This window comes from Lynx canadensis, chromosome A1 (genome assembly GCF_007474595.2).
Source record: "Lynx canadensis isolate LIC74 chromosome A1, mLynCan4.pri.v2, whole genome shotgun sequence".
Classification (NCBI taxonomy): domain Eukaryota; kingdom Metazoa; phylum Chordata; class Mammalia; order Carnivora; family Felidae; genus Lynx; species Lynx canadensis.
In genome coordinates, this window is record NC_044303.2 from 4,292,628 (window position 1) to 4,318,090 (window position 25,463).

Here is a 25,463-nt window from a genome sequence, read left to right on the forward strand (position 1 = left end):
ACTTTTACACACACACACCCCTAAACGTATATACGTATATTTGTATCATCATCATAATACAATGCATTCCCTCCTGTGGGCTTGGTCAAAATGCTTGAAAGTCAACACGTTAATGGTTCAAGGACGCAGGTAAGGAAACCAGCACTACTCTAAGTAGAGAGAGAAGCCAAGGATACACCAGCAGATGAGAAAGCTTAAGATGGGTGCTTTCACAGCCTATGCTAGATTTTACCTGCAGGGAAGTAGTTTATGAAGAGATAAATCACCTCTGTGTCTCTCTGCATTCAGCACTTTGATGTGTTTTCTAACATTATGTATAATCAGGACGCAGGCTCTCAAATGACGTGCCAGCCTCTACTGACTCTGCTTCTGTCGGTCCTGTGTTCACGGAGCTCGTGAACTCTGCTTATCATCTACACAGAACAAAAGGAGTCGTAGGCTGTAGATTAAAATTATGAACTGCTTTTAGCTAACCACTCTCAGAGAAAGAAAAGACAATAAGCTTCAGAGGTACTCATCACGAGCAAATACAGGATGTCGAAGTAATTCACGACACGGAATAAACAGCACGGTGTCAGTACTCGTTTCTTGGATCCGACCGTGTGCACTCTGGTTACGGGCGATACCGTCCCTGGGGAAGCTGACTGGAGGGCACATGAGAACTATGTTTGCCACTCACGAATATGTGGAATGAATATTATGAAGTTTTAATTCAAAATAAGAGGTTATTAAACATAATTAGGATTAAAGTGCCCTGTGGATTCTTAGGATCGGTGCCAGCAGACTAATCTGAGATAACTCCACCACGGTGACTGTGCTGATTCCTCACGATGGAGACAAACCCGCTCACGGCTGAATTCTCTTATTTAGAACGAGCCAGCTCGGCAGCGTCTAGCATTACTCTACTCATTTTCAATACTGTGCCTTTCTAAACTGTGGCCATCTATTATTCTCCAAAATCTTTTTGTACATTTCTTTGTTCACTTTAATTTAATCTCAATATAGGACTGGCTGAACATTTTGGAGAATATACGAAGTTTTAAGAGGGAAAACAGGTTGCAAAAAGTGGTTGTGAAACAAATGTAAACTACCGTTTGATTTATAGACCTCCACTGCTCTCGTTTAAAGGACTTAGCAGTGGGGAAGGGTTGTTTAGACTGTACTTGGGCTTAAGTGGAAAAAGTTATTGCTGAAATTGTATAAATCATCTCAAATATTGTTTGATTTTAGTTTTTAAGAGTCTGAGTTTTCCTAAGTGTGCCGAGAAAGTTTGGTTGAGTTTTCACTCTCCATAAATCAGCAAGTATTTCAAAGCCTCCCCGAGACACATAAAAATATACACGTGTAAAAAGAATGACTACACCATCAGTAAGTTAAGGATCTGAAAATAATGCATATTAAAGCGAGCAACGAGCTGGGTCCTCGCTTCTGTCATTATTAAATATATAAAGGGGTGGAAAAGACACCAAGATAAGCTATTCTCACACGTCAATAACCACATATGGGCATGGAGAGAAGCTAGAAGGGCGCAAAGCCACCATAGCGCTACTCAAGCAACCAGCCGCGCCTTACCTCGGGGGGCCTCCGGCTGTCTTTCGGGAACAGGGATCACCCTCAAAAGTCACCGACAAAAGAAGGTGGCCCACACACGAGATTCCCATCTATTTTCATGGGTTCATTTGCCTTTCCTGTTACCCATCCTACATGCAAGTGATGCGATTTTCTTCCTCAAATGCCATTTTTGATCATTTAAATCCCTCCTTTTGAATAAAAAAGCCAACGCAGGGAACGCGGTCGATAGTACTGTCATAGTGTCGTATGGTGACAGGAGCTACACTTGTGATGAGGACAGGGTCACGTACAAACACGTCGAATCACTGTGTTGTCGTACACCCGAAACTAACGTAACATTCTGTGTCAACTACGTCCAAATTTTTAAAAAATGTCCCCTTTCAGTGATCACTTACTACACTCACAATACTAATAATGTTTAACATCTGTTTTGCATTTACTATGTGCCGGGCATTGGGCTAAGTGCTTTTGACAAATATTCTCTCACTCTTACGATAACCACAGTGGGTTCGATATCACCATCTTACAGATGAAGATCTGATGCTTAAGACTGGCTCTAGGCCATCTGATCCTGAAGCCTCGCACCCACATTATTCCTGCACCGTCTCCCAGGCAGAGTCAACCTGGCCCTCCACGGGGGAGACGCCTTCACTCAGACTCCTTCCCCTACACAGAACCTCAGCTGCGGACCTCCTACTTCCTCACAGAACCTTCTCACTCCTACCTTTGTAATCTGAAGATGTGACTATCCTGGAGTATTCTTTTCTTTGGCCCTCACATGCTCTGGCCCTCTTTCAAATCGCAGGTGAAACCTAAAACATTTCGTTAAAACCATAAACCAAACAAGTATGCTCAACTTCCCTATTATTATTTAGCATTATTTTGAAAGTTCAGCCACCGCACCAGTCAAGGACACACGGACACATAAAAATTGGAAAGGGGCGGCAAAAATATTACTTACGTGTGCTGTGGGATATGTATCTATATAAATATGTATCTGTATGTGTATCTGTCTATATCTATATAGATGTAGATAAATAGATAAACATATATAGAAACATATCTGGAAAATCCCTAAAACCTGATAAATAAGTATTGAAAACAGTCAGTTGTTCATCAAGACTGTCAGCCACAAAAGTAAAAAACGAAAATAAATAACTTCTATGTACCAATGGAGACTAGCTGGAAAAAGGTGCTGGGGGATATATAATATCCATTCACAACAGAAAAAAAATCTTAAAACAGGAATTCATGTAATAAGATACAGGAGGGACTTCCAGTAAGAATGTTATAAATGTGCAACATGGTGACGGGAATAGGTAGATGACGTAAACAGAGGAACAAAGGCATCTCTATTAATAAACAACCAACAACAAACACCCAAACTTCCACAAATGATTATCCAGTCTGGGCAAGAACCCCTGAAATGGAAAGCCTAGCAACAAACCTTGTCGTGCAGGAAAACTTCGCATCTCACAGAGGGCATCTTTTCAAGTCAGTAGGGAAAAACGGGTTATTCAAAAACCAACTAGAGAAACGAAAGCCAGTTCCAATCTCATCCCTTAACACTGCCACAAACTTAAACAGTCAAAGATTGAAACATGAAAAACAAAACCACAAGAGTACGAGAAGAAAATGTGGACAGAAAGTTGAATGCAGTTAGGCCAGAAAGCTCTCTTGAAGGCTGACAAAAAAACTGAAAGAAAAGTCTAAAAGATTTAACTCAAAACAACATTTATTGCCATCAAGCTAAGTAACAAACATAAAACCTTCTAAGTGTTAAAAAAAAAAAATCATAAAAGAAGCTGAAAGATAAATAACAAAATGGGAGGACAAAATTATGACAAAAAGACTAAAAGGCTGACGACCCTATGAAAACGAGTAACAAAAAGATGAACGTAAAGATGGGAAAATGACAAAAATAGACAAAATTCAATTCCTACTGGATGGCAAGACACCACAGGGGAAGCTGTCGGTTTCACCAGTAATAAAAGAATTGCAAGCAGAAATAAATTAAAGTATGTGTGGTCTATCAGACTGGCAAAAACTAAAATCAAATCCATAACTGGGGTCATCAAGGAAAAGCCATCTGGATTTTAACTTTGCGACGCGTACCAGAACATAAACTCTACACGTATCTTCTAGTTACGCAATTTCACCCTTAGGGATTTATTTTAAGGCTACAATAGTCAAACGGACAAGACATATACATCCATTTTTAACTGTAGTTCTTCTACAATATCGAAAACTGGGTTCAGAACCTTGAACAAGAGCTAGGGATAGGAGTTAGGGTTCTGGGGCACAGTCTCAGAGCAAGAGGAGAAAGGGTGAATACCAGACGGAGCCTGGGAAAACGCAAGGGGCGGGCGCGGGGGAGGCCTCAGTTTGGCACGTAGATAGGAGTCCAGCCTACTGTCTGCTCTGCACGTAGGATCAACACATTGTGCCTGGCACACAGCAAGAAAGGCCCTTGGAAGATGATGAACAAGAATGAGCCAAGTCTAAACTACGTTTTATCGAGGATTGAATTTAATCCTAGTAAAGACACCTGGGACTTCAAGGTGATCTGGGAAAGTAAGAGAATCACATTACGGACTCGGTTGCAAAGAAATCCATTCATTTTCATTTATTAACGTCCGTGTAACTTTTGTCCAGGTGAAGAACACACTTTCTCTCTCTTTTACGTTCTCTGCCATGGTACTTTCGCACAGTACCCTGCAGTGAAAAACTGCTCGGTGCTGTGAAGACGCTGGGCATCACCTCGAAAGTCATCTCTTTTAGAATGTACCTTTTCTGGGACAAGAGAGTCTGCATTCCCAACCTCCAAGATCTCTCGAAGAAGGGAGGGAAAGTATTCAGGCTCAGGTGTGGTGAATTTTATATCCAGAACTCAAGCCATGGGGAGAAGGAGCTTCTCTTCTGAACCTAATCCAGGCTCAGCCCTGCTCCTTCATCTCAGCTGGGCTCTGAGGAAAGGAAGGGCCATATGGTCACTGACATTTCAATGGCCTTTATGTCTTCAATGGCACAGAAAGAACTGAGTGAATGCCTGTGTCACTGGAAGCCAACTGAAGCTATGTGTGTCTGTGTGTGTGCATGTCTGCCCTTCCAACTTTACAAGGAGTCTGTGCTCCTTAAAGAAAAATCGGAATGAAAAATACAAAAAGGAAATTGACACTCACCCGTAATCCGTGACTGTGATAAACAGTTGTTAATGTGAAAGCTCCCTTCGGTTTTCAAAAGACAAAAATCACACTATCTATGATTTTATTAGATACTTTTCACTAACCTGATATTAAGAAATCTTTGTGAACGTTAACGGCTGTATATTATTTCATCGTGTGGCCTCTATGAGTCAGGATATACTAAGTGACGATGACAGTAACATGAATCCTACAGTCTCAGTGGCTTCCAACAGCAAAGATCTGTTCCTTGAGCAGACGACACATCTCTCTCGGGTGAGCGGACTCCTGTCACGTCAGCAGCACTTAGGCACCCAGGCTTTCTGAAGTCTCCACCACCCGGAAGGTCATTGGTTGCTGGGCCAACAGGGAGGAAATGTGGACAAGTGCGCAGTGGCTCTTAACTGCTGCAGCCCAGCAATGAGCCCCATCACTTCTGCCCGATTTCTTTGGCCAGATCAAGTCACGTGGCCACAACTAACTGCACAGAGCAAAGATGTGCAATTCTACCGCATGTCAGAGATAGCGCAGTGCTAAGTGGGCAGGCCTAATGACAAGCACAGCGTACAATACGGTTTGCTTAACCTTTCCTCCAATGTTGGACTCCAATTTCTTGTAGATGTGCTAATTATCAGGTGTCCAGCTTTATTGGGTTTTCTATGTATATCTTCAGAATAAATTCCTCAGTGCTACATTAATGGCTTTTGTAGACTTCCATGTTCTTGATCCCTCCTGCCAAACCCATTCCTCCTCCTAGAAACAAAAATAAAAATATCTACATCGGTGTATCAATACAATCACTAGTGTTGTCTTTTAATAGAATATGGAGTCATATGATAAGTGAACGTGTCATTTGCTGTTATTTCCATTTGCATACTTTTGCGCACCAAGAAAGTCAAACAATTTTTTGTAGATCTATATTAACTATTTGCATTGTCTTCTTTTGTGACTGACTTCTATGCCTATTTCCCTTTGGGGGGAGTGTCGGGATTTTGTTGTTGTTGTTCTGCCCGTTTTTTATTTGTATTTGTATGCGCTCTTTATGCAGCAACAATATAAACCATTTGTCATTAAGTGTTGCAATTTTTGAAAACCAGTATGCTTGTCTGTGAATTTTATTCATATTTCCTGAGAGAAATTAAAATTTTTGTGGTCAAATCCATTCATCTGTATTTTCATTTGTAATTTCTTCCATCTCTTTTTAACCTACTATCCTTCTCTAAACGAAAGAGAAGATAAGAGCAGCTAAAAGGAGGCAGATAATGGCTTATTTTTTTCTATTTAAGTGTTGGCTCCATCTGGTATTTATTTCACGACAGTAAATATGCGTAAAGTGACGCAACATGTACACTACTCTTGCTTGGAACATCTTGGGTAAATTACTTAATCTTCCCTCTTCTGTCCCTATAACACAACTCCAAAGTTTGGAAAGCTTCTTAGCTTCAGTACGAAAGTGAATGGGCATCCCGGCCCCACCCCCACGCAGAGTCCCAGGAACAAATAAACAGAAACGCTGCCCGTCCATTTCCAAACTAATGTGAACCCGTGTCACATTTCCTACTCCCCGTTCATCAACTCCCAGGTTCTTCAGTACGACTGGTTTTGAGCTTACCCCGTCCAACTGCCATACATTCCAAATGAGACCACTGGTTTCCAGGACAGCATGCTCTTACATTTCCCTCCTAACTCATTGGTTTCTCTCTCTCCTTCTTTGTTGGTCCTTCCTCATTTTCCAGCCCTTTAAATGATGGCCCAGGGCTCATCACTCCTCAGGGTGATCTCACCCAGTCCGTTGGCTTTGATATAATCTATGTGTGGATAACTGCAAATCCCTACCTCCAGCACAGACTGCTCCTCTGAACTTTGGACTTGTATATCCACCAGCCTACGTGACAACTTCTCTTGTTTGACCAGTGGCATCTCATACTTAGTATTCCTAAAACTGGTTTCCTGATTGCCCCAAGGACCTAGCCTTCCCACAGTCTCCTCTCCATGTTAAAGGCAACGCTTTCCTTTCGGCCACTTGGGCCAAAACCCTCGCAATCACTCTTGACTCTTCTCCCTCTCTTATACTCCAAATTCTATCTGACCTCTACCTGAAACCTTCAGATGGCTTCCTACTCATCCACATCCGAGCCAAAATCCTTACACAAAGAGGACATTCAAGCGGCCCATAAACATACGAAGAAGTGCCTGGAGTTCTTAGTCATGAGAAAAGTACACATTAAAACCACAACGTGATAGGGCTCCATCCTCCCAAAGTGGCTAAAATTAAAAGGACTGACAATATCAAGTATTGGACAGGACGTGGAACAAACGGTGCATCCAAACATTGCCTGTTGGCGTGCAAACCCCGGAGAATTATTTTGAAAAACCGTTTGGCGAGAGCTGCAGTAAAGCTAAAGTATACCCCAAATTACTCCTAGCTATATACTCAACAGACATGACTGCTTGCGTCCATCAAAAGATATATACGTGAATATTCGCAGGAACTTTATTCACAATAACCCCAGAAGGGAAATAACTCAAACGTCAGTCAATAGTGGAACACATTAGTACATTGTGGCATATTAAAAATGGAATAGTTCGGGGCGCCTGGGTGGCTCAGTCGGTTAAGCGGCCGACTTCAGCTCAGGTCACGATCTCGCAGTCCGTGAGTTCGAGCCCCGCGTCGGGCTCTGTGCTGACAGCTCGGAGCCTGGAGCCTGTTTCGGATTCTGTGTCTCCCTCTCTCTGCCCCTCCCCCGTTCATGCTCTGTCTCTGTCTCAAAAATAAACGTTTAAAAAAAAATGGAATACTTCAAAGCAATGGAAAAGAAGAGGTCACTAAACCACGCAACAAGATGCATGGATCTCACAGACACGATGCCGTATAGAAGACGCTACGCTCAAAAGCGTACCTAACACACGGTGGTACTTAGCTCAGGTTTGAAACAGGCAAAGCTGGTGGTTACCTTGTGGGGAAGGTATATTGAAGGAATATTGACTGGCAGGTTGCAGGGGCCTCCTAAAAGCAGGTGCTGAAAACGGTGTATATCTTGACCTGGGTAGCAATGAGACAGGTATACACCGATGTAAAATTTCCTGGAGCCGTGTACTAAGATTTGTGTATCTCACGTAAGTTCTGCCTCAGTAAGACGGTAACAAAACAAAACACCTTCTATTAACCTTTGTTGGGCACTACCACGCACAAGTGACCTGAAGGAATAATGAACGGATCAGAAATGGGCCCTGCTGCTATGTGAATGTCACTCCCCTCGGGAAGACAGAAAGCAACCAAATGACCTCGAGAAATCAGGAACCGGGATGGTCGACACGCAGGGAAAGAACTGGGTTCTGTGAGGGTGTGCGACAGAGGAACCGGCGAGCTCTGGGGGAGTGGCATTCCCAGCGGAACAGAGTGAGAAGACAGGAGAAAGTGCTCCAGGCAGAGGGAAGTGAGTGCCAAGAACCTGGAGCCAAAGAAAGGAGGCTGTGTTCAGCTGGACAAGGCTGGGCTGACCAGGCCCCGCGGGAACACGTGGGCGGCAAAGGTCTTCGGCCTTTGGCTCAAGAGCAGTGGAAGGCACTGAGGGGTTTTAAGGGAAGGGGTGTTATAAGCGAATGTGCATTTAGAAAAGATCTCCCAGATAGCTGTGTGGATTTGAGAGAGGGAAAGTCGGTCAGGGGACACTCGTTAAGAGAACTGTAACTGCCCAGGCTAGCGTCCACCCATCTGGGAGACGGGGCAGGAGACGCGGTGAGGGAAGGTCGTCACCGAGACTGCGGATTCGATGTATCTTTATATCTCACAGAAGTGATTTCCACTCCAGGTCAGTATGTGAGAGACAACAGGAACACCAGGGACCCCTATGGACAGAGGCGGAGGGCCAGGGGGACGGGAGCACAGGAGGGACGTTACACATGGACCCTTTCACGTTTTTACATCTTACGGTTTTCAGGCATGTGCATATACTCCTACTCAAAATATAATTAAAACGTAAAATTAATATCACTCAAGGGGAGCCTTCCTTACCTTACTAATGTTGCCCTTGGCTTCTCTGTTGGTCACAAGGCACAGAGGTAAAAAGACATTGTAGCAAGCCCCTCTGGGTACTGTCATTCCATGAATAATAGCGAGGTCCCCGCGTCCTGCTCACAGCTCATATTTGCCATGGATGAGAACATAATTTACTTAGAGAATCACCAGAGAAGCCACTTCCTGAAACGTAAACTGCCTAAAATCTAAAAGACACATGTGCATCATTTAAAATATACAGTTTACTTGCTCTAGGAAAAACTCCTAATATCCTGGATTTTCATTTCATTATATCTAACGCGTGTAAATTTGCAGGGGGTTAAAAAAAAAACAAAAAAAGTATAGCTCTATTCGTGAAAACCAAGACAAAAATGAAAGCCGGTGACTTGGCCCAAAGAGCTCTATTATAAAAACAACCCGGGTAGTCCTATAATTTCCCCGTGTTTTAAATCAGTGAAATCTAGAGTTGCAGCTGTCCCACAGACTGAAACCATATAAATTTTTAGAAAATGAGTCAATCATGAGATTAAAGTTTCAATTTATAACACTTCTGTGTTTTAGTTACAAAGTCGTAAATAAATCTAGCATGACAGAGAAGGTAAATATTTTCTCAGTTGTTTATGCAGCCAAAGAGGAAAGGAATTTAACATGCAATTAACTACTTAGGGTTTTTTTTAGATACGCACCACATGGTCTTTGTATTCCAGATAAGCAAAAAATAAATATTGTTTTGTTTAATCTAACATTTGCTTAGCAACATCAAATACTCCAAACTAGTGTGATACCTGGCTAATACCTTCGCTTTCTGGAACTGTTTTTCCACTTGCAAAAGAGCTAGTGCGTAAGAAAAGGGAGGAAATAGAACTGCTTCCCCAGGAAGAAGAAGAAAAAAACTAAATAGGAGGAATGAAGATTTTTATTAAATAAATGAGGTTGAAGTCTCTGGAGAGAGAATGATGGACTTTCAACCACTCAGGGGCTCTACTTCTATTGTTGTCGGGTAGTATTTTTTTTTCCCCCACATTAAAAAGAGAGACCTTTATGCCATTCTTTAAACCAACCTCTGAACAGGTGTGAGGTTAAGAACAGGTCGAAAGCAGACCTCAGATTTCTAAATAAAGCCTCCCATATGATCAGTTTCTCTTATCGGCCTTACTTTAAAAGTAACTGGAAAAAAAATGTGACTGCCATTTTAATCGAGATGGTGGAAATCACTTACGAGCGCTATTATTTCTTACTGTCACGATTTACCAATTTTTCTAAAAATTAAAGCTTTTAAAATAAAATCATGAACACTTGAGTCTATGTGAGGTCACTAAGCTGTAATACAATTTTAAATTAAAATTATGTAATCTCCTCTAAAAACTTCTGAAGTAACTTCTGAAGTTCAAAAATTGGACATTTTTAAACATGATTTTTAATCTGAACGCACAAGTGTCCGCTATCCACAGGGATTTCTACACAAATATACCGACTCACTTACTTATTTTGAAGAAAGAAGCCCTTCGAGACTGCCTATCAAGTAAACAGGAAAGAGAATGAACTCTAATGGCAATAAATCAGTCTTCACACCCAAACCGTGTGTAGCAAGGCCGTTTTCTCATTGTGTTTCTGCTTATTTTTCTTCTTTTTGAGACTTAAAAAAAAAACAACTCCATACAGTAAAATAAACACAGTAAAAGTACTCTCAAAATCTCTCTGTACTCTCCCACTATGTTGATTTCATGTCCTTCCACATGGTTAAGAGGTCAGTTTGAAAGTTCGGCTGGGATGAGCCCGTTGTGCGAACAAGTGGGTTTACCATTGGTTGCACACCATCTCCCAACCGGTAAATTACAGGTTACTTTCCTTTGCACGTATTGTCACGACAGCAGCAATGTCAGGGTAAGAATCTGCTCTAGAAATTGAGCAATTTCAGGAAGGGAAGCCCTCAAATTGCACATAAACTGTATGCTAAAAGTCCATTTATTAGTCTGTTTATTTGGGAATGCAGCACACACACCCAAAATAGCTGTTCTATAAAGCATGTTCTAAGCTACTACAGTCAACGTAACCCTAAAATAATAGAAAAGAGCAGAGCATTATACTGTTTTAATAGTAGCAGAAACGGAAAATAGTACGTTTAAAATTTTGGTTTTTGCTGGTACTTGAAAAAACGCTGTTCGGGGTCGGGGGGGGGGGGCGTGGTCTGGGTGGCGCAGTCGGTTAAGCGTACGACTTCGGCTCAGGGCATTGTCCCACAGGTCGTGAGTTCCAGCCCCGCATCGGGCTCTGTGCCGACGGCTCAGAGCCTGGAGCCTGCTTTGGATTCTGTGTCTCCCTCTCTCTCTGGCCCTCCTCCACTTGTGCTCTGCCTCTGTCTCTCTCTCTCTCTCAAAAATAAACAAACATTAGGGAACAAAAGGCTGTTCCAACGAGAAGATCGTCTCCAACCACACTGGCTGACCCACTGTGTGCCCACTGCTTAAATATTCCCCTCAGTCGTCTTCTAAATGTCCCTTCATCTTACTCAGCAAATTCTCCCTGCTCAGTGTAGTCTGTGATCATAGCTTATAGTTCCATCTGTATCTGTATTTTAACTAAAAATCAATTTTAACTAAAACTAATTTTAACCAAATTTTTTTTTTTTTTTATTTTAGAAAGAGAGAGCGCAAGCAGGGGAGGGGCAGAGAGAAATGGAGAATTTCAAGCAGGCTCTGTGTGCTGTCAGTGCAGAGCCCGACATGGGACTAGAACTCATGAAACTATGAGAAAATGACCTGAGCCAAAATCAAGAGTCGGACGCTTAACTGAGCCACCCAGGCACCCCCCTAAATTTTTTTTTTTTTTAGAGAGAGAGAGAGAGAGAGCATGAGCAGAGGAGAGGGGCAGAGGGAGGGGGAGGGAGACAGAGAGGGGGGGAGGGAGGGAGGGAGGCAGGAGGGGAGGGGGGAGGGGGAGAGAGAGAGAGAGAGAGAGGGAGGGAGGGAGGGAGGGAATATCTTAGGCTCCACTGTCAGCATGGAGCCTGATATGGGACTCGATCCCTCGACCCTGGGATCATGACCTGAGCCAAAATCAAGAGTTGGATGCTCAACCGACTGAGCCACCCAGGCGTCCTTTCTTTTCACATTCTTTGTTGGTGTTTGTTCTAACAAGAATAATGAGCAGATATCAACATGTCATTCAATCCCAGTAAGTGCTTTCCTAGAATAAGTCTTGTATATTTTAGCTTTATTCAAGATAGCAAACTTTAAATTATGAATGGACAAGAAAGACAATCTCCTCAGATATACTTATTGTGACGTTTTCAGGTGCTCAGGACTTTCTTATTCTGTACTCATCACTGTTTTCAACATGAGGTGCTAAAGGACAAAGAAGGCCTCACTGGTGGCAAGAGTTATTCAGAGAATTCTTTTATTCCCAGGATAGCTGCGTGTGAGACACGGCTTCACCAACAAAGTCCACAAAGGTAGTTCAACCGAGCGAGATACAAACGAGTCGTTAACAAATCTTGGAAAACTGCGGTCTGTCAGCAGAGTCAGTTGTTCATGCTTTGAACTTGAAAAATACTCACAAGGCCAGAACTGAACGGTCACAAGGCTAGAGATAGGTTTGGACCCAGACGCTCCCAGACATGACTGCCTCTCAACTGCTTCAGAGGGATGAGCGACAGTGTAAAAACATAAACTTGGAATCCTGTAAAAATAAAAATGCAGCATCTTCCACTCTCTGAGTAAATAATGGAGGTGATACACAATCATCTAGGAACAGAATGTTCTGAGAAGAGATGGTCATTAATATCAAAACCAAACATCAGGCTCCGAATAGTACAAGACTAGCCCGTTGGATACGCTGTAAGACGGCTCTCTCTTTACAACCAGCTTTTGGGCCCCTAGCAAACTACTGTTAGAATAGCAAGAAAATTACAAATCACATTTATCTATACATTATATACAGCACTAGAGCTAGGTCGTAAGTATCAATAAATTGCTGACGTAGTAAGTCTGTTCACTCGAAAAATAAGCACCCGTTATTTATTGCGGGATACGGCTGGAGCTGCCCGTGTTCCATAGTCGCGTATCAGAAGAGCAGAGTTTGCCAAAACATGATCTACACGGGGCTAATGTCTAGAAATGAGCCAGGCAGAGTTCTGTGGTCATTAGTAAGCTTTCAAACAAAGCACGAGAGACTCAATGTTCATTAGCACATCACAGATCCTGAGAAGCCCGCTCAACATTATTTAAACAAGTATTCCTCAAACGTAGCTGATGGGACACTTTATTCTCAAGGTATTAATGCGCTTGGAGAGACACTAATACAGACACATACGTAATCACCGTCTAAAAGTTTAGACCACATTACATGCATATAATCTGTGCAGTTCTATCAATATTATGAATACTCTGTAGGTTGGTGTTCAAATTATATCCTCCTGTTCTCATGGTTTCATTGGAGGGAATGAAAGGATTCACTGCAGTGAAACATCCCTAGAGATAAGTCTGTAGGGAAACCATCCCTCTTCCAGCCTGCATGGCGGGATGCTCTCAAGTCCCCCTCCCGGGTCAATGCTCGTGACGAACTCACACTCATTCTCCACCCCCTGGCCTCCGCGTCCAGCCGACCACTGCGCCTCATGGAGCCTGCCTTCTACACTGTTCTCACACCCATTTCAATCTTTCCACCTCCACAGCCACTTCCCTGGTTCGAGCTACCCACTCTACCCCAGCACCTGAAAAATTTCCCAACTGTTCCCCCCTAAATCCATTCTTTACCACATATGGCGCAGCCAAAATAACCTCTTAACGTAGAGAAATCTTTTCCACATACCAATTTTCTACTATTTCTATAAACTACTAAGATAAGGAGAATGACAAAACTATCAAGGTTATATGCACTACCAGTTTAAGAAACAAGACACTTCCAGGACGTGTATAATCCCATTCCTTGTTCCAGAGGTTAGCACCCTCTGAATTTTGTGTTTACTGTTCCTTCACTTTTCGTTAGAGTTTTACTGCTTATGTGTTTACCTGTGAGAAGTCCATTATCTGTGCCCCTCAGTTTCAGCTGCATGAATTCCAGACAATGAATATGGCACAAATTATTTATCCATTTTTTCCCACTGACAGTCACTTGGGTTCTTTCCCGAATCCCACCTCTTCCTTTTTTTTCACTTTTACAAACAGTGCTGTTATAAACCTTCCAGTTATTATTATTTTTTTATGTTTCGAGGTTTTTGTTTTTTTTAACGATTATTTATTTTTGAGAGAGAGACAGAGTGTGAGTGGGGGAAGGGCAGAGATAGAGGGAGACACAGAATCCGAAGCAGGCTCCAGGCCCTGAGCTGTCAGCACAGAGCCCGACGTGGGGCTCGAACCCACAAGTCGTGAGATCATGACCTGAGCCGAAGTCGGATGCCCAACCGACTGAGCCACCCAGGCACCCTTAATGTTCCAAGTTTTTACTAAATTCTAGTTAGTTAACAGGAGTAGAATTTAGTGATTCATCACTTACATATAACACCCAGTGCTCATCGTAAGTGCCCTCCTTAATGTCCATCACCCATTTAGCCCCTCCTCCTCCCACCTCACCTCCAGCAACTCTCAGTTTGTTCTCTATAGTTAAGAGTATCTTTGGGGCGCCTGGGTGGCTCAGTCAGTTGAGTGTCTGACTCTTGGTATCGGCTCAGATCATGACCTCATGGTTTGTCGGATTCTCTCTCTCTCCTTCTGTCCCTTTCCCCTGCTCATGTTCTCTCCCTGTCTAAAATAAAATTTAAAAACTAAACAAAACACAAACAAACAAACAAAATACAATTTACTCAAAGAGCCATAGCTACTGCCAATGAACAAGGGAGACAATCCCAGTGAAGACATAAGTCTCTGTATTTTCTCAAAAGGAAGTAGGACAAGGATAGTGGGCTTAATAACATTATCCTTTCTTTTAAATTCAAACAATTTACTGATAGTTGATTCAGAATTTGTTTGCCACTGTGACTTCATCTTTGTATATTTCATTATTACGCAGAGGAATCTGGACGGTAGGGAAGTTTGGGTTCTCTTCGAAGGACAGGTACAGCTACGTCACCATACAACTGGAGATAAAGAAAGGCAGAGGAAGCAGCTCGGCCAAGCTCAAGTTCTGCAGCTTTAGAAAGCTTCCCGCTTCCTAATTTTTGCCTTCCTATGATTTAATCACTTACTGATCACATTATAACTACATGGAGTTCACATCACATCCATCTGTAAACTAAGCAAAGAATAGGGTGCCTGGGTGGCTCAGTCGGTTAAGCATCTGACTCTTGGTTTCAGCTCAGGTCATGATCTCACGGTTCGTGAGTTCAAGACCAGCGTTGGGCTCCGAGCTGCTGACAGTGCAAAGCCTGCTTAGGATTCTCTCTCTCTCTCTCTCTGTCTGTCTCTCTCTGTCTGTCTCTCTCTGTCTCTCTCTCTCTCTCTCCCTCCCTCCCTCTCTCTCCCCCTCACCCCCACCATCTCTGCCCCTCCCCTGCTTGTGCACACTCTGTTTCAAAATAAACAAACTATAAAAAATAAATAAAACTAAGCAAAGACTAAAAAATGAGCACAAAAAACACACGAGCACAACAGCACATGAATCGGGCAGTGTTCTGCAAACTGGAAAAAGCTATAAAATCTAGGCAACTGTTATGGTTTGTTCCACTGATGAATATTCTCATTGCCACAAATTTTCACTAACACAGACAATCCAGGGCTCAATAATACACAGCATTAGAACGGTAAATTACACATAAAGTCAAAAACAGGTACGTAGTATGCCTAGCATTATATACTGGAGCAGATGATTAAGCGTCCAGACGACCAAAACTATTGATAACAAGTATTATGATGATAAAATACGCTATTATTTTACTTGTGTGGTAAATTCGAACTATTCCAATGTATGTTTGAGCGTCAGGACCTGAACATCCCCTGGACAATTACGGTTCACTGACGAGCCTCTTAGCACGGGTGCTGGCACCCAATACTGTAACAACACGTGTTCGGCATTGTACAGATCACAGAGCGCCTCCAAATGTGCTCTCTATCAGACTGGCTAAGCCGGGACGATCTAAACCAGGCCCTCCCGGCAGCCACCGCCCCACCTAGTCAGGGCAGCCTGCCTGAGGACAAAATGAACCCCAAGAAGGACAAGCCTGAGAAATGGAAAGAAAGAGAAACTTTTCGAACGGTATTTTGTAAGCACTAACCAGATCCAACTTACCTGAAACCAGATATACCCTTGTATCTTTCAGTGATGAGATTCCATAAAGCCTCTTTTCTGCCTAAGCACTATGAGAGTGAAATCAGAGGTTCTCTTGCAAAGCAGCCAGCTGGAGTCTGGCACCGCGTTCTCAATAAATGGTAACAATACCCCTGCCTTCTATGCTGACAGACCACACTAAATGAGAGAAGATACGCAAAACTTCTATCATAATCCCTGATGCAAACAAGGTAGTCAATAAATGTCAATTCCCTTTGCAGTGAAAATGATTAGGGGCTGATAATCACATTCATCTCGTATCGCTAACCATTCTTCTCATTGTAGGAAAATGACAAAAAAGAACTATAGACTAACTCCAATGACCTTTTTCACCGCTTACCTCCCAGGCATCCATAAACACATTGCTAGCAGGAAGAAAATAAGCATTATAAATGGATGGCTAGAGATATTAAATGAGCCAGGCAATTGCTAGCATTTGCCCCATACAAAAACCTCGGCATAAATGTAGCGATTTCAGGTTCTGCAAGGGGTAAGGGACCACAACCTACTCCCTCCGACGGAGACACTTGCTGAACCATTCGATGGCACACGGCAGGATCAAAATGCGAGACTCACGGTATTTGGAACGTATGGTAAGCCATAAAATTTCTCCTGGGTTTCCCTGAGAATGTCTGTGGTCGATGCCGTCAGGGGGTGCTTCCCATGGTAGATCTGATCCAGGGCGGCATAAAAGACCTAAGAAAGATGAAAACGTCCACTTAGTTCTGGCAGTCCAGCCTTACATCTAAGACTCAATGGGCCAAAGGTGTTAGAAGTGTACCAGAATAAGAAGTACATGTAAGTTACGTATACGTAACATTCACAAATATAAACGTATATGGCTTGAAATGTAATTTGAACCACAATTCAGACCATGCTAATGATGAAAAGGAAAGCTGTCAACCTCTTCGTGATGAAGGATATTAAAATTTTTTGAACTGTATCTATAAGGTACTCTTTACGTACAACGTAGTAAATTAAATTTGTGACCACAAAACTGGAAGTTGGCCCGTTGCGATCTATAGATATACGCAAAGTATATAGTTGGAAATAGGAGAAAAATAATAAAGTTACAACTTGTGACCCTCTGGATCTAATACATCCTGCGTGGTTTCTTCCTGGAATCCTGATATATCTTAAATGAGAGAAATGAAATGGTCCGAATCCACGTTTTGTGACGAGAAGGGACGGAACGTTAAACAGATGGGGCGAGGTGAAGGAAGAACGACTCTCTTGCGACGGGTGAGTAGGGACGTTACAAAGAATTCTGGCGCAGCTGTTGGGGAGTCTGGAGCCCGGGTCCAGCCAGCTCCCACACCTGGTGTCAGCAGATACCAAGAAAACAGCTGCTGTGCGCGGGCAGCTCTGGCCGACGAGGTGACCGGGAGAGAAGGCTCCCTCACCTCTGAGTGGAGGACACAGGCCATCGAAACACGACAGGAGAAGAAAGCGTTAGTTTGCACGCGAAATGGGCAGCTCACAAAGTTCCGAAAAACTAAACCTCACGTAGAAAACCTAACGTAAAGATAAAAGTGCTTTCTCCCCGGGACATCTGGCTCGAATACTAGTGTTTGCGTGGAGTTCACCTGAAGCAAGAAAGTAGAAAAGGCTTGATTTTAAAGGAAAAATTCTGACACACAATTATGTTTCTGATATGTATCTTTCTGACTTGAAAACGGAATTTGCAGAGAATGTGCAGCTGTTGACTTAAAAGAACTGAGGATTAGTTTGGATAAAAGAAAAAATTTAAATGACCTCCAGCTTTTGGCTTCCTCTAGATATAGAATTATGGTTCCAAATTATAAGTCAAGCTTAAACCTCCCCTAGAAAAATATAGACATCTCCTAAATATAAATATTGCTTCACTCTAAGTGGTAATCTAAGCATATAGCTAACTACAGCTCTTTCAATTCCATATTCTATAATGAGTAATCATGCAGAGAAAATCAGAGGAGCCTAAATTACTCACCCACGTCTTGTCCATATTCCAACAGAATAAATTATCAGGAATCGAAAGTTAAATTCTAACCTCCACTAAGGTGTGAGGGGTTTTTTTGGCCTCAATCTACAAACAAATCTGAATTCAGAGGTTTCATTCCTACAGCTATGCCTTCCGCACACGAAAGGCGTAAGTACGGAACGACTTTTTTTAATGACAAAAGCAGAGCAAAATAAACGCAACGCGCGTGTGTCTCACCCTCACCTGCTGCTCACCAAACAATTTGAGAGTGATGAGTCTACCTGCCTACCCAGCGAGTCATGCTCTCCTGGGACCAAGAACCTCAGAGCCACAGAAAAAACAGGAGCCCATTTTTAAAACAATGCGCAACAGAAAAAAAAAAAAAGAAAAGAAAAGAAAGAAAATTGCAATTTTCAGAACACTGTGTATGCCTCCCTAGACACCAGACCCAGTTCATTTCCTTTCCAGCCTCGTGTGTCTGCAGCGCGCAAGGGGACTGCTGCGGGACAGGAAAGCCTGCAGGGGCAGCTGTCTGGCAAGCACTTGCCTCCCTCTCTCTCTTCCTCTGCGTCTCTCGGTGGGGGTTACTCTCTTTAGAGGGTGGAAGGAGGGAAAGGTTGGTTTTCCTTTTGAAAGAAAACCCTTGGAACAATTACTCAGAAAGAAAGCCATGAGGCAGAGCTTCCACTATAGATATCGGCAAATCAAAAGACTTGAAGTTGAGTAACGCAGAAATTTTCAAATAACTTGAAAATGTTTCGAATAACGCAGAAATCCTTTTAAAATTATACTGATAGGCATGGGCATTAAATAACGTAAGTTCAAGTGTAGGGCCATGGTTTTCTCGATAGCATGCATTTTCTTCGAATGTATGTTTGAAAGTGCAACATAAACAGAGTTCGTAAAGGCTGAATTCTACAAAGCCATAAAGCAATTAAATGGTGCCCGCACTTTGAAATAGGTAGCTGGACCATTATAAAAGCGAACACTGCCTGACATGAAAGATGGGCGTTTGGGTTGTGTTTATAGAATTCTCCAGATCTGATGAAGAGCAAGAATGCAATAAACAATCTGAGCAATTAAAGTAACCTGAACATCTGGTATCGTGTGTAGACCTGACATCCAGATGGTTCATAAAATTTTTCTAGTCTCTATCTGGAAACCGAGAAGACTGCCTTTGAATATTATCTAAAACTAACAATCCTCACTGTTTAAACTTCACGTCAAAACCACAAATTTTTAAAAAGACAAAGTGACTAAAAACGTAACTTGCAGGCTGAAATGTAGGAGTTAGAAGAAGTCACGTGACTCCTCCGCGCTTTGACTTTCCCGGCTGAAACCGGGAAATAAACTTATTCAACGTCCATTTCCCAAGGACAGTGCGAGGCCTGAATGAGTCGGTTTTGGTCAAGTTCTTTGAACTCAGGTGAAAGATGTGTTAGAAGCATAATTATTATAATCAAGGTGGAGCGCTGGCAAGAATTTAAAGTTACATATTTATTTTGAATAACTGCTCTGGAAAACGTGAGAACAAAGGGACATACATACCTGAAGTTGCATATCGGCTGCAGCACCCACCTTTTTGGACTCACAAAGCCGAGACACCATATTTTTGGGCAGTGACTTGAAAAACAAAAGAACATATGTGTGAGTCAATTGCTTCCCAAGTCACCGCACTGGCTGCTTATCAGGCAAGAGAGTTAAAAATGACATCAGACGCAAAAATTCACAGAATTTCATCGCAGTGGCTGTCAAATCAAGGTCTGTACACGCAAAGACAGCGCCGTAGGCAAAGAGCCTGGTAGCGTCGACCTCTAAACGTCTATTGAAAGCCTTAGTAAAAGTCAATGCTTTTTCTGTACCGCTGTTACCAGTGGAAGCCTGTCCAAGTGCTCTGTTGGCTCTTAAGTGCATATAATAACGGATTACAGGCATAAAAGAGTGAAGTGTCAAAAAACAGACGACAATTCTCGGGTGTCAGCCTGCACTGAAGCTGACTGGCTGTCCCAACAAATGACCATGACGGTGAACTGCACATTCTCTTATTTTCCAGCCTGAGAGAGGTGCAGAACTTGGAAGCTCAGTGTCATGGCCCTGTCTGCTTTGGGGCTCCCTGCCTGAGACCGATTAGGCCTCATCACACAGCACCACATACTCAGGTAGAAATAAAATAACAATCTGGTCGAGGAAGCACGTCGGTCAACTGGCTCTACTTGAAAGTCGCTAATATTGACGTTTCCTGAGAAAGGTGACCACTCTGTGCAACTCTACTTATAATCTAAATGACGCGAGAAGCCTCCCTACAGAGAAACACATCAGGGAGGCACAAGGCGGGTTACCAGCACCCCAGCGGTGCACATGAACCACCGAAGGAGGACCATGGGAGCGGTCTGCTGGCAGGGGCACCGGGCACGGCGATTTAGGGGTGTGTATCTCCTCGGAGTGCCCGCCCCACAGCAGATGCTCAGTAAATCTTTCCGGAAGAAAGGAACGAACACGAGAACAATCATTTCAAAGGGCTCCTTGAGTGAAAGACTACACCAGGACGTGACAGAGGCTCAGACAACAAAGCCTGTTCTCTCCTCTTTCTGTTTGGCCGTAAGAAAGGCAAACAAGGCAAAAGAAAGAAAAGAAAAAAGGAAAGTTTAAGGCTGTGCACGTTCCAGTGCAGGTGAAAGGCCTGGGGCTTTCTCACACCAGGGGCGGCCATCCTGAGTGAAACAAAAATTTCCTCAGACGGGATTTTAAAAGGTCAAGACTCAGTTAAGTCATCTATGCCAAGAACTCGTACCAGAACGTTCAGGTTTCCCTAAACCCTTACTTTACGTGACACCTTCCGCTGACGGGACTCGCGCTACTCTTGGGTTTTTTATGACTCACAAAGCTTTAAGAGTTTTGTTTCCATTCTCGAAAAGTCTATGTGGCAGGATGGCATTTTCTCATTTACCCAAAAATGAACAGTACTGTGGACGAGCAACTGTATCAGGCATCGGGGACACAAAAGGGCCACCAGACAGGGCCCCGGCCCCGCAAGCTTCACAAGCTGGCATTACCCACGCAGGCACAATTTTTAGGAGTCACCGACTGTTGTGCCAAGATGGAAAAGCATGCAGGTCGGTATGAGAAAACAGCGCAGACAGGCTTAGATGAGGAACTCACGTAGAAGTGCAATGTGCAAAACGAACGGGCATTAACGAGACAAGGGATGGGCGGCCGGGAGCAAGGAGCATCCCAGGCAGAGAAGAGGAGGGCTGCCGGCAGGAGGGGAAAGAGCCGTGGGCAGGAAAAGCGGGTCCCCCCCGGGCTGGAGAGGCAGGCAGGAGCCAAGCGGGGTCACTGGTCTCCACCCTCGGGAGTCCTCGGGGTAAGCCGCTGGGGAGTTTAAAGCAAAGGAGTCACAAGGTCAGGTTTGTGTTTCTGAAAGATCCCTCTGGCTGCAGTGGAGACACTGGATAGGAGGGCGGAAGTGGATCAGGAAAAAACAGGAGGCTATAGTTAGTGCCCCAGTGACGCACGTCAGCAACCTAAGCAACTGCCGGAATGACAGGGGCAGGGGCACCGCTCTAGACGGCTTGAGCTGAGTGGGAGGTGAGACCCAGAGACGGTGAATACATATGACCCAGCACTGTTTCCAGAAGTGTGCGGAGAGGAGCAGGGTGAGGGCAGTAGGGGCAGAGGGGAGGAAGCTTTTGTTTGAGGTTGGGAAATGCACAAGCAGGCTCAAGACAGGCTGAAGGTAATGAGGCCTAGAGGGACACAAACTGGAGAAGAGGCCATGGGAGCCTGAGGTCCTTGAAAAAGAAGGGAACGCTGCACAGACCACAGGCGAGAGGCCGCTCGGGTGGATTCTGAGGCTTAAGGAAGTTAGAGAAAGTTGGGGAGAGTGGTCCACTGAATCATCAGCCCTGGGGGAGCTCTGGGATCGCAATCGGGCCTGGGACGCGGCAGCGCCGGGGATGGGGGAGTGGACGGTGGATGAGAAGGAGCATCTAGTCAGCAGTGGGAGACGCAGGGGTGGCAAGGCCCGTGGCGGGGCGCCCCCGCTGGAGGGGGTGTGGGGAAACGAGGAGCCGGGGGTCCCACAGCAGGCCAGGCAACTTTGAAAGGTTTACTCCTTCTGCTCTCTAGACAATGATATGGAAATGCCAAGTACTGAATCCCAGACCCAAACCCAACATTCCCCTTTCCGTTCGGAAGTCTCGACAGGCCAACCCCTCGGGGACAAACCCACATAGAAATGGCACACGTTAAAGGAACAAATTTAGTGAGGCTTAATTCTTTCCTTGTTGGGTTTACAATAAAACAAAAGATGCAAAGAAAGACACCATGTAAGAACAAGGACAGCTAAAAACAGTTCATCAAAACTTATGTAGTAAAAAGGAGACACGTGGGCTGCTGTAGTGACACAAAAAGTCACCGCTTGAGGAAGTGAGTACCATTGCTGGTGAAGGTGACATGGGACCTCCGGGTTACTTTGTGCCGCTTCCCGTGAATCTGTGATTATTTCAAAATCAAGGGACAGGTCCAAACAAACCTCCCAAAATTATGTCTTCAAGGCCCACTCTACATTCCGTAGTAAATTCAAGGAACGTTTTACCAAAAATGTAAGTAGAAGTTACATACGATGGGGGTAGACTGGTTCAAAGAAAAGAATCATAAATCCACCAAGTCGTAAATTAAATAGTATGTTTATAGCACATGAGGTGTAAACAGATTTTTTAAAAACCTAGTTTGGGGGACTAGGGATTCCCTCGTAAGGAGCACTGGGTACTGGACGGGAGTGCTGAATCACTGTTTCGTACACCTGAAACTCATACTACACTGTACCCTAACCAAGTGGAATTTGAATAGAAACTTAAAAATGAATAAAAATCTAGTGTGGCTCTTGATCAATGGATTTTGGCTCTTCGTCTATTGAAATTAATCAGCGCATTTCAGCGGCTGGAACGGACGTAAGCTTGTCACCGCTGCTGTATCTCCCGCAGTTTTAGTTCAGACCTCCACACCAAAGTGAGTATCACAATAAAGCCAGTTAAGTGAATTCTGGGGTTTCCCGGTGCATACAAAAGTTACATTTATACTATGCTGTAGCCTATCGAGTGGGCAATACCATTATGCCTAAAAAAAACAAAACAAAATATATATACCTTAATTAAAAAATACTTCATTACTAAAATATGCTAACCGTCCTCTAAGCTTTCGGTGAGTTGTAATCACCGATCACAGCTCACTGTGACAAATTCAATAATAACGAAAGTTTGAAATACCGCAAGAATTACCAAAATGTGACACAGAAACACAAAGGGGGCAAACCCTGTTGGAAATGCGGCACCCGCACACCTGCTTGGTGCAAAGTTGCCACAAAACATCAATTTATAAAAAATGTAACATTTGAAAAGCACAATAAAGCCAAGCACAAGAAAATGAAGCATGCCTATGTTAATATTATTCTCTTAGAAAGTACTTCCTTTTTTTCTTACAAGAACAAAAATAGGACAAAACTTTAAATACCATACAAATTGATTTTCAGGTTATATGAGAATCTCTTTAATAAAAATATTTAGAAGTTAAATCTTAAATTTCAAATTAGAAAAATGTTTCCTGGGGGCGCGTGGGTGGCTCAGTCGGTTGAGCGTCCGACTTCGGCTCAGGTCATAATCTCAGGGTTCCTCAGTTCGAGCCCCGCGTCAAGCTCTGTGCTGATGCCTCGGAGCCTGGAGCCTGCTACCGATTCTGTGTCTCCCTCTCCCTCTGCCCCAGAGTCATGATAATCAAGATTGAAATCAACCAAATTTTGCTGTCCTTCTGGAAGTGGTTGTATCTACCGAGTAGCACAGATATTTCAACGGTCTCCTAATGTGAAGACACTCACATTTGATATACTGAAGAAACAGAATACGAATGCATCCAAGCTTCAGGTAATGAGCAACGATATATAAATAAAAATGCATTTAAGACACCCGAACTTCAAACAGTACTGCAATTAGTTTTCATTATATTAAATTAAAAATTTATAAAAGCCCATAGCATCAGAAATAACTGTTTCACCGTATCATCAACTGCATTTTTTTTTAATTTTTAAGTTTATTTAAGTTTTGAGATGACACTGACAGCGCAAGTGGGAGAGGGACAGAGAAAGAGAGGGAGAGAGAGAGAGAATCTCGGGCAGGCTCTGCGCTGTCAGCACAGAGCCCGACGCGGGGCCCGAACCCATGAACCATGAGTTCACGACCTGAGCGGAAACCAAGGGTCAGGCAGACACTCAACCGACTGAGCCACCTGGGCACCCCTCATCCCTTGCATTTTTTAGCAGATTCTACTTCAATCTTTGTAATTTCCAAGGTAGGAAGTACGTTCATGGACCACTAAGCCTCCGATCCCAACGATGGCATGTTATTCCCAGCTCTCCTTGGGATCTGGACACTGCCATCTGCGTTCAAGATTGAAAGGAATCCTACTAGCATACGAAGAATGCTATAAATCAAGAATAAAGTTCAGATCAACTAATTCGGGTAAGCAATGATGTCATGAGACACCTGGGTGGCTCAGGTGGCTGAGCACCCAATTTCGGCTCCGGTCATGATCTCACGGTCTGTGGGTCCAAGCCCCACATCAGGCTCTGCGCTCACAGCTCAGAGCCTGGAGCCCGCTTCGGATTCTGTGTCTCGTTCTCTCTCTCTCTGCCCCTCCCTGCTTGTGCTCTCTAAAAAATAAACATTAAGAAAAAAAAATTTTTTTTAAAGAATGATGTTAAGAAATGGCACAACTGGACGGCTGTCTTGGGTCTTTCAGGCTATTTCCGGCATCTTTTTTTTTTTTTTTTTTACATTCAAGTTAGTTACACAGTGCAGTCTTAGCTTCAGGAGTAGAGCCCAGTGATTCATCTCTTACCTATGACACCCAGTGCCCATCACCCATTTAGCCTAACCCCTCACCCTTCCCCCATCCAGCAACCCTCAGTTTGTTCTCTGTATTGAAGAGTCTCTTATGATTTGCGTCCCTCTTTTTTCCTTCCCTTCCCCTTCGTTTATCTGTTGAGTTTCTCAAATTCCACGTATAAGTGACATCATGCGATATCTGTCTTTCTCTGACTGATTTATTCTAAGCATAATACCCTCTAGTTCCACCCACGTTGTTGCAAACGGGAAGATTTCATTCTTTTTCACTGCCAAGTAGTATTCCATTGTATATATACACCACATCTTCTTAATCCATTCGTCAGTTGATGGACATTTGGGCTCTTTCCATAATTTGGCTATTGTTGATAGTGCTGCTGTAAACACTGGGGTGCATGTGTCCCTTCGAATCAGCATTTTTATGACCTTTGGATAAACTCCCAGTAGTGCAATTGCTGGGTCGTAGGGCAGTTCCATTTTTAATTTTTTGAAGAACCCCCATACTGTTTTCCAGAGTGGTATTTCCAGCATCCTTAACTTCTGCCTGCTAAAATGGCTACTTCACATCATCCCAT

The 25,463-nt window shown here is 43.5% G+C and overlaps 1 protein-coding gene across 5 annotated transcripts in view; it reads right to left on the reverse strand.

Moving 5' to 3' along the window:
• Positions 1–25,463, reverse strand: part of LOC115508859 (mitochondrial intermediate peptidase) — a 156,738-nt gene that overhangs the window by 52,957 nt on the left and 78,318 nt on the right. For 2 of the 5 annotated variants that reach the window (XM_030307882.1, XM_030307874.1), the window contains exons 15-16: positions 19,541–19,615; positions 16,609–16,728 (exon numbers count right to left, since the gene is read on the reverse strand). In XM_030307882.1, coding sequence (XP_030163742.1) covers positions 16,609–16,728; positions 19,541–19,615 — 195 coding nt within the window. Of the gene's footprint in view, positions 1–3,633; positions 5,508–11,848; positions 12,451–16,608; positions 16,729–19,540; positions 19,616–25,463 lie in introns of those variants that run through there. The other 3 variants (XM_030307899.1, XM_030307905.1, XM_030307892.1) reach the window with 3 other exon arrangements.